Source organism: Nannospalax galili, unplaced genomic scaffold, assembly GCF_000622305.1.
Source record: "Nannospalax galili isolate Female #2095 unplaced genomic scaffold, S.galili_v1.0 scaffold300, whole genome shotgun sequence".
Taxonomy (NCBI): Eukaryota; Metazoa; Chordata; class Mammalia; order Rodentia; family Spalacidae; genus Nannospalax; species Nannospalax galili.
Window position 1 is genome coordinate 3,269,352 of NW_008347322.1, and position 10,411 is coordinate 3,279,762.

The 10,411-nt window shown below is 53.2% G+C and overlaps 1 protein-coding gene across 1 annotated transcript in view; it reads left to right on the plus strand.

Annotated features, from left to right (window-relative positions):
* Positions 1-9,496, plus strand: part of Slc27a4 (solute carrier family 27 member 4) — a 12,789-nt gene extending 3,293 nt beyond the window's left edge. The window contains exons 3-12 of the mRNA XM_008843978.3: positions 416-574; positions 1,909-1,978; positions 2,076-2,167; positions 3,571-3,680; positions 3,891-4,100; positions 4,273-4,399; positions 5,161-5,298; positions 5,495-5,659; positions 5,728-5,874; positions 8,941-9,496. Coding sequence (XP_008842200.1) covers positions 416-574; positions 1,909-1,978; positions 2,076-2,167; positions 3,571-3,680; positions 3,891-4,100; positions 4,273-4,399; positions 5,161-5,298; positions 5,495-5,659; positions 5,728-5,874; positions 8,941-9,098 — 1,376 coding nt within the window. The 3' untranslated portion in view covers positions 9,099-9,496. The remainder of the gene's footprint in view (positions 1-415; positions 575-1,908; positions 1,979-2,075; positions 2,168-3,570; positions 3,681-3,890; positions 4,101-4,272; positions 4,400-5,160; positions 5,299-5,494; positions 5,660-5,727; positions 5,875-8,940) is intronic.
* The last annotated feature ends 915 nt before the right edge of the window (positions 9,497-10,411 follow it).

A 10,411-nucleotide genomic window follows, 5' to 3' on the forward strand; every position in this document is an offset into this window, starting at 1 on the left:
TTTTTGGTCTTTTTTGAGACAGGGTCTCCCTGTAGCCCCAGCTGGCCTGAACTCACTGTGTAGACCAGGCTGGCCTGGAACTCACAGAGATCTGCCTGCCTCTACCTCCTGAGTGCATGTACCACCACGCCCAGCTTAAACTGTATTTTTTTTAAAAGGGTGTGGTGGGGAGCTTCGTGCTGATGTTGGTGGCTACTTCCCAGGGCAGTGAGAACAGGAGACTGTAAGGAGCCCACTGTGTGCTTAACAAGTGGTTCATGGGTGCTGTACCTCCTAGCAACAGTGCATGTGTTTCACTCATCTCCGTACTCCGACAAGTCTTCCCTGACAACATGGCAAAGCTGACATGTGCAAGGGTCTTGGGAACACAGGTCTTCCTAACCTGCCTGATGACCTGGCCTGTCTTCCTACGCAGCTGTCTGTGAGATCCATGCCAGCCTGGACCCCTCACTCAGCCTCTTCTGCTCTGGTTCCTGGGAGCCCAGCACAGTACCCACCAACACAGAGCACCTGGACCCTCTGCTGGAAGATGCCCCTGAGCACCAGCCCAGTCCCCCTGACAAGGGCTTCACAGGTGAGCAGCTCATCTGTGGAGGGTTCTGAAATGAGCCGAGGACAGCACTGGACTCAGGGCCAGAAGGCCTGAATTCTTGAATGTGCCATGTGGTTTAAACAGGCCATCTTACCTCCCTTTTTTCATCTGGATAATAGGGCTGAAAAGCCTGGGATACCTCGGGTCACTGGTAAGTGAGATGAGCTGATGTGTGTGGAAGCACCAGGCACAAGATAGGAATTTCATATCTAGTTCTCTGATCTGTGGAGATGCCTACCATGCAGGACCATGTTAACCCCCTGGAACCTGCTTTGAGTCATAGCTGGGCGTTCAGGTGGGGAGGAGGATGAGTGGCAAGACCCTCAGCATCTTCATCAAGTCCCTTTCAAATGCAAGGTCTGCCAGGTCCCTAGCTGTTGTCTACCCTGCACCGAGCTGCCTTTTACCCCTCCTCCAGGCAGCTTCCCTGGAGTATCCCTCTGTGCTCTAGCCTGTCCAGTCTTTCCCTATGAAGTCCCCTGGCCTGCTTCATTGCCCAGTGGCTCAGAGCTTGAGCTCCAGCTGCATTCTGTCCTGGGTCTGCTACTCCCCCCATGTGACCAAGAGCTCTGAGCTGCCCTCTGAGCCTGGGCCCCCCTGCCATAAAGTTGGGGATAGTAGTAATCTACTTTATGGGTTGACTTTAAAGGTCACTCCTGAGGTGGGGACATGGCAGGAAAGGCTCGGTGACTGGTCATTACCTTGTTGAGCCACCTCTGTCTTATCTCTTGGGTCCTTTTGGAAGCTACTTGAGGGCAAGGCGCTTGGCTGGCTCACCCTAGCGCTCTCATGCTGCCCGGGACTGGCACACCACAGGTGCCACACAGCTTGAGGTGGTTGCTGTAAATATCATCTAGCCTGGTAGGCCTGAGCCTCTGCTAGGCACTGTAATGTCATGGTCCCTATTTGGGTGGAGTAAATAGAGGTCAATGGTACAAAAGCTCTCAATCCTTCCCTTCTCATAGCTAAGACTGGAGGCAGCCCACCCTACTCCACCTTTGCTTCTGAAAGCCTGGCCAGGTGGTGCTGCCAGGTCTCATCAGTCCCGTGCTCCCACTGCTGAGTCATTGTCCAAATACCTGGTCTTCACTGACTGTCCCACTCCTCTACCGTGCTGGCCCTGTACCCTTCACAGCCACAGCTGATTCTTTCCCTCAGCCTGGCTCAGAGTAGACCCAGGAGGGGATGCAGCATGGAATCGGAGGTCAAGAGAGTAGGCTTCCTGGAAGAGGTGCTAGAAGCAGGTGTCAGGTGTCTGTTCACTCTGCCTGGGCCTTTGCTGGGCCTGCCCCACAGCACCTGTGTCTTTTCTTCAGATAAGCTCTTCTACATCTACACATCAGGCACCACAGGGCTACCCAAAGCTGCCATCGTGGTGCATAGCAGGTAAGGGGCAGGTGCCCAGGGTGGTCCTGCATGAGATTGGGGAGATTCCTCCTGCCATCGTAGGCACCCACCGACCCTCTGCCCTCTGCCCTCGTAGGTATTACCGCATGGTTGCCCTGGTGTACTATGGATTCCGCATGCGACCTGATGACATCGTATATGACTGCCTTCCCCTTTACCACTCAGCAGGTAATCCTGGGCCCACCCCTTAGCTGACAGCATCCTCACGGCCTTAGGAGCCCCCACACTCCTGGCCAGGCAACATCTTGCAGTAGAACTATGTGAGCTCAAATCGAGGTTCAAATATAGGCATGACTATTGACAGTTCCGTGAGCCTCCTGCTGTGGGACAGTGTCCCAAGGGCCCCCTGGGCGGCTCTGCATTGGGGCTGTGCAGCATTGGCTACAGGGGTGTAAGGAGACAGCTTGAGTATTGTTCCAACCTTCAGGATGCTTCAAGGAGTTGGACATGGTGGTACACACCTTTAATCCCAGCAGAGGCAGGCGGATCTCTGTGAGTTCAAGGCTACATAATGAGACCCCTTCTTTTTTTTTTTCTTTTTGATTCAGGGTCTCCCTGTAGCCCCAGCTGACCTGGGACTCACTAAGTAGACCAGGCTGGCCTTGAACTCACAGAGATCCGCCTGGCTCTGTCTCCTGAGTGCTGTGATTAAAGGCATGTGCCACCACGCCCAGCAAGAGACCCTTTCTAAAAAACTTTAAAAAAAAGATGTTTCCAAGAGGTCTGTGTTGGGGTAGGGGGGATGATGGGAAGGAACCTACCTGACATTGGAAAGATGGCTCAGTGAGGGGAAGGAGAGGGAGCAGAAGTTCGGTACACAGGAAGACCAGGGTTGGGGCTGAGAAGACTCCCTGGTGGGGCAGAGGCTAGGTAGGGGAGCTCAGTTTTGCCTGGCTGAGTGACAGCTGCAGTGGCTTGAGGCCAGCCCCATGCCCTGGGGCAACTTAAGCATGGGCTTGATCTCACAGGCCTTGGAGAAGGTGTCTGAATAGATGACTGGGTAGTGTAGGCAGGACAGGACAGGGGAAGACCTGAGGAAAGGTCCTGTGAGGAGGTTGGCTTGGAAACTGGGTGAGAACAAAGAGACCACCACTCCAATTAAAGGGTCCTGGAAAGGCAAAACTTTACTTCTGATCATAAGGGTGCAAGACTCAAAAAATGGAGAAGCAGCACACCAGGCAGGAGATTGGTTAGATTTTTTACCCTAAAGAAGGTACCATGTCTTCTCCCCATTGGCTGTAGTCCAGCCTCACCAGTTGGCTGCTTTTAAAATGAAGGAAACGGGGATGGAATCATCTACTCCAGGGCACCAAGTTTTGGAAATGCCACAGGGCCTTTGCATAAACAAAAATTGATAAGGTCGAGGAGAGAGAAAAAGATTTGAATTCCTTTTCAGAAGCGAAAGTTTTATAGTTTCAAGGCCTATCCTCTGCTGTGAAGCAAGCTTGAGGCCATCCTAGACTCTATGAGACTGTGTCTCAAAGGTGAAAAAACTAAAGAAGGAGGGCTGGACTAGAGGAAGCTCTAGGGGTTGGGTCTGTCTCCTCAACTCTGAGCCCCTCTCCCTTCAGGAAACATCGTGGGAGTTGGCCAGTGCCTAGTCAACGGCATGACAGTCGTGATCCGGAAGAAGTTCTCAGCCTCCCGGTTCTGGGATGATTGTATCAAGTACAACTGCACAGTGAGTGGAAAGGGATGAGCAGCCCCTGCCCCTCGCCTCCCACTGCCCCCCACACCTTGTGGCATTTGCTGTACACAGCTGAGACTGTTCAGAACAGTTCAAATGGGGAGGGAAGGGACAGTACAGCCCCTAGTGGGAAGGGCTGGAAGGATGGGGAGATGGTGAAACGGAGCACCCGGAGAGCCTGGACTCACACCATGACCACCCCAGATTGTGCAGTACATCGGTGAGCTGTGCCGCTACCTCCTGAATCAGCCACCTCGGGAGGCGGAGTCTCAGCACAAGGTGCGCATGGCACTGGGCAATGGCCTTCGGCAGTCCATCTGGAACAACTTCTCCAGCCGTTTCCACATCCCCCAGGTGGCCGAGTTCTATGGGGCCACTGAATGCAACTGTAGCCTGGGAAACTTTGACAGCAAGGTACAGTCCAGCTTAGGGAAATTGAGGTGACTGTGGGGATGGACCACAGTGGGCGAGGGCAGCAGAGGAGTGGGCAGAGTTTCAGCATGACAGTGGATGCCAGAGTCCCTCCTCAGCCCCTCTGTCCAGTGAGGAGCCTATGGAGCCCCAGCCTGAGTCTCAGCCTTTGCAGGTGGGGGCCTGTGGTTTCAACAGCCGCATCCTGAACTTTGTGTACCCAATCCGGCTGGTACGAGTCAATGAGGACACCATGGAGCTGATCCGGGGACCCGATGGTGTCTGTATTCCCTGTCAACCAGGTCTGCGCCCTGGAGGGTGGTCAGCCAGTGTGGGTAGACAAGGAATGTGTTCTGACCAGTGGTTACAAGTCCACTTTGCACCTAGGGCTTCACGTTACTCCTCTGTGTGCCCCATCTATCCATCCACTCGCTTCCATGCATCAGTCCATCCATTCTTTCATGATGACTCAGGAAGGCCCAGTCCTGACCACCTGGGATTGTTTCTGGCCTAGCCCCTTAGCCTATGTGGTAGTCAAATCAGCCTCTGCCTGAGTCCCTCAACTGCACATAGGGCTGATGGCAACACCTGCTTCATGGGTTGACCTGAGAATTAGTGTGGTGAAGAACATGAAGCTGTTTGAGGAGAGCCAGGGCTGGAGCTGTGGTGCCAGTTGTTGAGCATTTAGTAGAGCCCGTGCCGCCCATTCTGCGTTCTTTTCCTTGATCGGTTCATGACCTCTGTCACTGAGGCTCAGTACGTTGGACCTGCCCAGGTGGGCTCCCTGTTCTCAGCCACCTGGGGGCAGATGGGGCATCTCAGGGAAGGGGGTAGGGGGTTGTGTTTAGGTTTTCTTTTTCAGTTTTTATCTTTTCTTATGGTGCTGATGGTTGAATCCAGGGACTCACGCATGCTATATGCATACTCTGCACTGACCTACACACAGAAATGAAGTATTTCTGTGACAGAAGGCATGGATCAAGTCAGCTAAAGATACAGGATGCCTTTGTTGCAGAAGATAGGTAGAAGAGGCCACGAGTCTGACTGTCTTCCTCATCCCTAGGCCAGCCAGGCCAGCTGGTGGGCCGCATCATCCAGCGAGACCCCCTGCGCCGCTTTGATGGTTACCTCAACCAGGGTGCCAACAGCAAGAAGATTGCGAATGATGTCTTCAAGAAGGGGGACCAAGCCTACCTCACTGGTGAGTCCCCCACCCTTCCAGGGGGACAGGGAGGGATGTATGGAGCATCTGCCACCTTCAGAGAACATACCTAGGGACTCTCCAAGGCACAGCCCTAAGATAAAACACATCCTTGGGCTCCAGTGAGGGCTGTTGGGCTCATTCTGGGTCAAGAGCTAGGCTGGCCCAGGTCCTGACTCACTGCACCCCTCCCTAGGTGACGTACTGGTGATGGATGAGCTGGGCTACCTGTACTTTCGAGACCGCACTGGGGACACATTCCGCTGGAAAGGGGAAAATGTGTCCACCACAGAAGTGGAGGGCGTACTCAGCCGCCTACTGGACATGACCGATGTGGCAGTGTATGGTGTCGAGGTGCCAGGTATGTGTAGGGATGCAGGGTGTGCATGTCAGGACTGCCCCTACTCACTGTATGTTCTCCTGCCTCAGGAACTGAAGGCCGGGCAGGAATGGCTGCCATAGCTAGCCCCACAAACAGCTGTGACCTGGAGCACTTTGCACAGACTTTGGAGAAGGAGCTGCCTGTATACGCCCGCCCCATCTTCCTGCGCTTCTTGCCTGAGCTACACAAAACAGGTCTGCCCCTCCCCTGTTCCAGCTCCCCAGTCAGGTCTGGCTCCTTCCAGGCTCTTCCTAAAGAAACTCCCTGGCTGGCGTTTGACCTTGACACACCAGCCTTGCCTCCCTCTGGAGATGCGCGGATGCAAACTTCAGAGGGGCGCTCCTGTGGTGGGGTACTGCTGCTGGTCCACACAGCCTATACACTGTTGGAATCTTAGAGCCAGATGGGAAAAATTCTGAAGATGGGAATAGGCTGGATGTACTGGTCTCCTCTGTAACCCTTCCACTTGGAAGGTGTAGGCAGGTTGGCTGGGATTCTAGCCTTGGCTGAACAGCCAGTTCAAGGCCAGTTTAGGCCGTGAAGCTCAGTCTCAGAAAACCAACAGCAGGGCTGGAAAATGGCTGGGCAGTTAGTGCGCTGGCTACTCCCAGAGAGGCCCCGGGTTCAGTTCCTAGCACCGAGACGGTGGGTAACCACCAGGTAATGTCCTCTTCTGGCCCTGAGTATGCTTACATACATGTAAGCAAAATACTCAAAAAAACAAATTTCAGCAGGGCGTGGTGGCACACTCCTTTAATCCCAGCACTCGGGAGGCAGAGGCAGGTGGATCTCTGTGAGTTCAAGGCCAGCCTGGTGTACATAGTAAGTTCCAGGAAGGCTGGGAGGCTAGAGGGAGACCCTGTCTCAAAAAAAAAGACCAACCCGGGTGTGGTGGCGCATGCCTTTAATCCCAGCACTTGGGAGGCAGAGGCAGGCGGATCTTTGTGAGTTTGAGGCCAGCCTGGTCTACATAGTGAGTTCCAGGACAGCTGGGGCTACAAGGAGACCCTGTCTCAAAAAAAAGATAAAAAAAACCCTAAATTTCAAACAAACAAAAACTGAGCTGGGGTGGTAGCTCACGCCTTTAATCCCAGCACTCAGGAGGCTGAGGCAGGCGGATCTCTGTGCGTTCGAGGCCAGCCTAGTCTATATAGTGAGTTCCAGGCCAGCTGAGGTTACAGGGAGACCCTGTCTCAAAAACGACCAAAACTAATAATAATAATAATAAAATACTAACCCCGCCTCCCCGAACAACACCAGCAGCTAAAAAGAAAATGAACTTCAGATCAAGCCACAGTAGACTGGGGATATAACTCAGTGGCAAAGCATGTATGAGCCTTAGGGTCAATCCCTAGTACCGTAGAAAAATAATTGATAAATAAATAATAAAGTGAATGTAGTTGGACAAAGATTAAGGCAGATAGTATACAAACAAATTAAATGGAAAAGAAAACCACTCCCCCTCACCCAATCTGGGTGCTTCAGAATAGCAAGCATCAGGGTAAGGTGGGAGAGGCCATCAGGGACGAAGCCCTGTGGGGCCAGGATGGGAGTTTAGACTATCCAAGGAACAGTAGGGAGCTGTCCAGGTGTTTGAGCAGCATAGTAACCTGGTCAGATTTGTGTCCCACAGCGACTACTGGCTACTGGAGAGAAGAAGGGGACTGCAGGTGTCCCTGGGAGCCACGAGATGAGGGAGAGGCTGTTGCATCTGTCTGAGAGCATTGAGTTGTGGGCCTATGGTCACATGGCAGGCAGTACCATCCTTCTACCTACTGGTCTACTGATAGCTCAGGAGCTCCCTGGGACAGGAGTGTCCAGACTCAACCATGTGCCCCTCACTGCCCTTTCTAGGCTCTCCGCCTTGCTCAGCCTCTTCCTGGCTGTTCGCCCTTGGACACATGTGTCAGGTCAGGCCCTGCCTAGATGGCAGGCCTTCCCTCACTGTTGATGTCTGCTAGCTAGCGGACACCTGAACCTCATGCAGCACCTGAAACGGAGAAGGGCCAAGGCTTCAGTGTGGTACAGGAAGGGACACGGGCATCAGAGTCATAACTGAGACTGGGTTAGACTTGAGATTTCTATCCAGAAGCAGGAAGGCATCCAGATGGCCTTGCTACAGAATGAATTGCATGCTGGGGATGTTTGGTGTCATCCCTGGCCATGATGGTTGCAGCAGCCCTGTGTCAGAAGTGCCAGTCTAGGGGCCTCCCCCGGGCAGTGTACCTCTGCTCCACATAGCCTTTCTTCCTTCCCAAGGCTGGACTGGCCTCAAGGCACCCCTCAAGAGCCCAGGAAGGTCCTGTGCTGCCTTGGCTCACTCAGAACTCCTACACATGGCTGCTGCCACATTCTGTTGTTAGGCACATCTCAAGACCAGTCCAGATTCAGGAGGTTTGAGTGCACTATAATTTCTGTTGGGAGCAGTGGGTCCAGGGAGAGGAAGATTCTGTCACACCCAGGTTTGAATCCCAGCTCTAACACTTACTAGCTGTGTGGCTTTGGCCCAGAAATACACTCCTGTGAGCATCGATCTTCTCTATAGTGAGGCTGATCCCACTGATGGAAAAATGTAGAACAGGGGCTATAGCTCAGTCAGTCAAGGGCATAGCCAGTCTGTTCCAGGCCCTGGGTTCCATCCACTGACAGCATAAACTAGGTGTGTTGGAAGATGCCTATAATCCCTTTTCAGAGGTAGCTGCAGGAAGATCCAGAGATCATGGTTGTTTTCAACTACATATCAAGGTCAAGGCCAGCCTGGGCTTCCTGAGACCCTTTCTTTTTAAAAAATGTATAGTTTAGGCCGGGAGTGGTGGTACATGCCTCTAGTCCTAGCACTTGGGAGGCAGAGGCAGGCAGATCTCTGAGTTCAAGGCCAGCCTAGTCTACATAGAGGGTGCCAGGCCATCTGGGGCTACAGGGAGAACTTGTCTTAAAACAAAGAAGAGCAAACAAAGGAACAAAAATATTGGGCCATGGTTAGTTAGCATGACTGTCCTGTGTCTAATCTCCACAAAGTTGTGCCAGGACCCCCTTGAATAGCAGGCACTCTTAATCACTGAGCCATCTCTTGCCCAAGGCTGCTTTGAAGCAGCTCATAGTAATGGGTAGAATGTTCTTGGTGAACTGTAAAGGGCTAGGCCCCTCCCTCCTACATTTTTTTCTGTCCCTAGCCTTCCCTTCCTCAGCACTGATCATCAGGTTTCTGGGAACTTGGGCCCCTGCCTTGCACTTTTTGAGTTTTCTTCCCCACCCCCCAGGGACCTACAAGTTCCAGAAGACTGAGCTTCGGAAGGAGAGCTTTAACCCTGCTGTCGTGAAAGACCCAGTGTTCTACCTGGATGCCCGGAAGGGTTGCTACGTTCCACTGGATCAAGAGGCCTATACCCGTATCCAGGCAGGCAAAGAGAAGCTGTGATTTTCCCCCCACATCCCTCTGAGGACCAGCCGGATGCTGACTCCAGAGCCCCAGTTTCTGCCCCATGGGGTCCTGGGCAATGCCAGACCAAAGCTAGCAGAGCCCGCACCTCCACCCCAAGGTGCTCAGCCCCTCTAAAACTGCCATGTGACTCACTGCCGCCTCCTCCCACCCCAAAGCTTTCTGTGAAAGCTTCAAGTCCAAGCTCTGTCTTCTCAACCAGGCAGGGCCTCTGGGCCACAAGCTGAGACTGATGGGGCCCCTCTTCAGGATGATGTCTTTGGTTTGGCAGGGCAGGGAGTGGGAGAAGGGTCACCAGGCTCCCTCCAAAAGGAAGGAGTTTGCAAGTGGGATCAAGGCAGACGCCTCCAGTCTCAGGAAGCCACGTGGGGTGGCCAAGGACAGTCTCCCAGCATCTTTGTCTCTAGAAGAGGGTGTGTGCATCTCAGATGGAGCCTTCCTGTCCTTAGGTCTGCACTGCCTTCCCCATCTCGGTCCTGACCTGACTGGGAGGGGAAGAAATGGGGGAGGGCTCAGGGGCCAATAAACTCTGCCTTGATTCCTCCTAGCCTGTATACCCACTCCCTAGCCTACCTCCAGCCTGCTCAGACTTTACCACCTCACCTGCCCCTCTGGCCCATTTACTCAGTACTCGGACTTGGATAGGGTGGGTAGCTGCACACTCCTGCCCCTTCCCAAATGCTTTCCTCCCTACTAGTTCTATTGGGGGCAGTTTCCACCAAACCTGACATAGTTTTGAGCAACTTGGACTTCAAAATCCAAATTAGGCGTGGTGGCACATGCCTTTAGTCTCAGCACGAGACAGACAGATCTCTGGGAGATTAAAGACAGCCTGGTCTACACAGTTCCAGGCCAGCTGTGGCTATAGGGAGATCCTGTCTCAAAAAACTGTCTCTAGAAGCAAAGTTTGTGGCTTTCTTGGGCAGGTGACTCAGGAGGATTCAGAAGCCAGAGGAGCCATCGTGCAGAAAGGGACACTGGGGGTTATTTGCAGGGTGTTCCCCCAGTTGTTCAGGAAAATGTGCCTGAGCGCCGGAGTGAGGCTGCTTGACCAGCCCTGGCAGCTCTGGAGCAGCCAGCAGAGCTGCAGATCACAGGAATGGAGTCCTACAGGGAATCCCAGTGAAGTAGGAAAGTCCCCATCAAGCTCAGGGTGGTATATCAGCTCTTGGCCCTAAGGCCATATCTCCACTGTTGAAACGTCACCCTAAATCTATGAGGTAGATTAGTAATGTGTGTGTTTTAAGGTGGTTTCACATTTAAGATGGCATTGAACTGATCCTCCTGCCGCC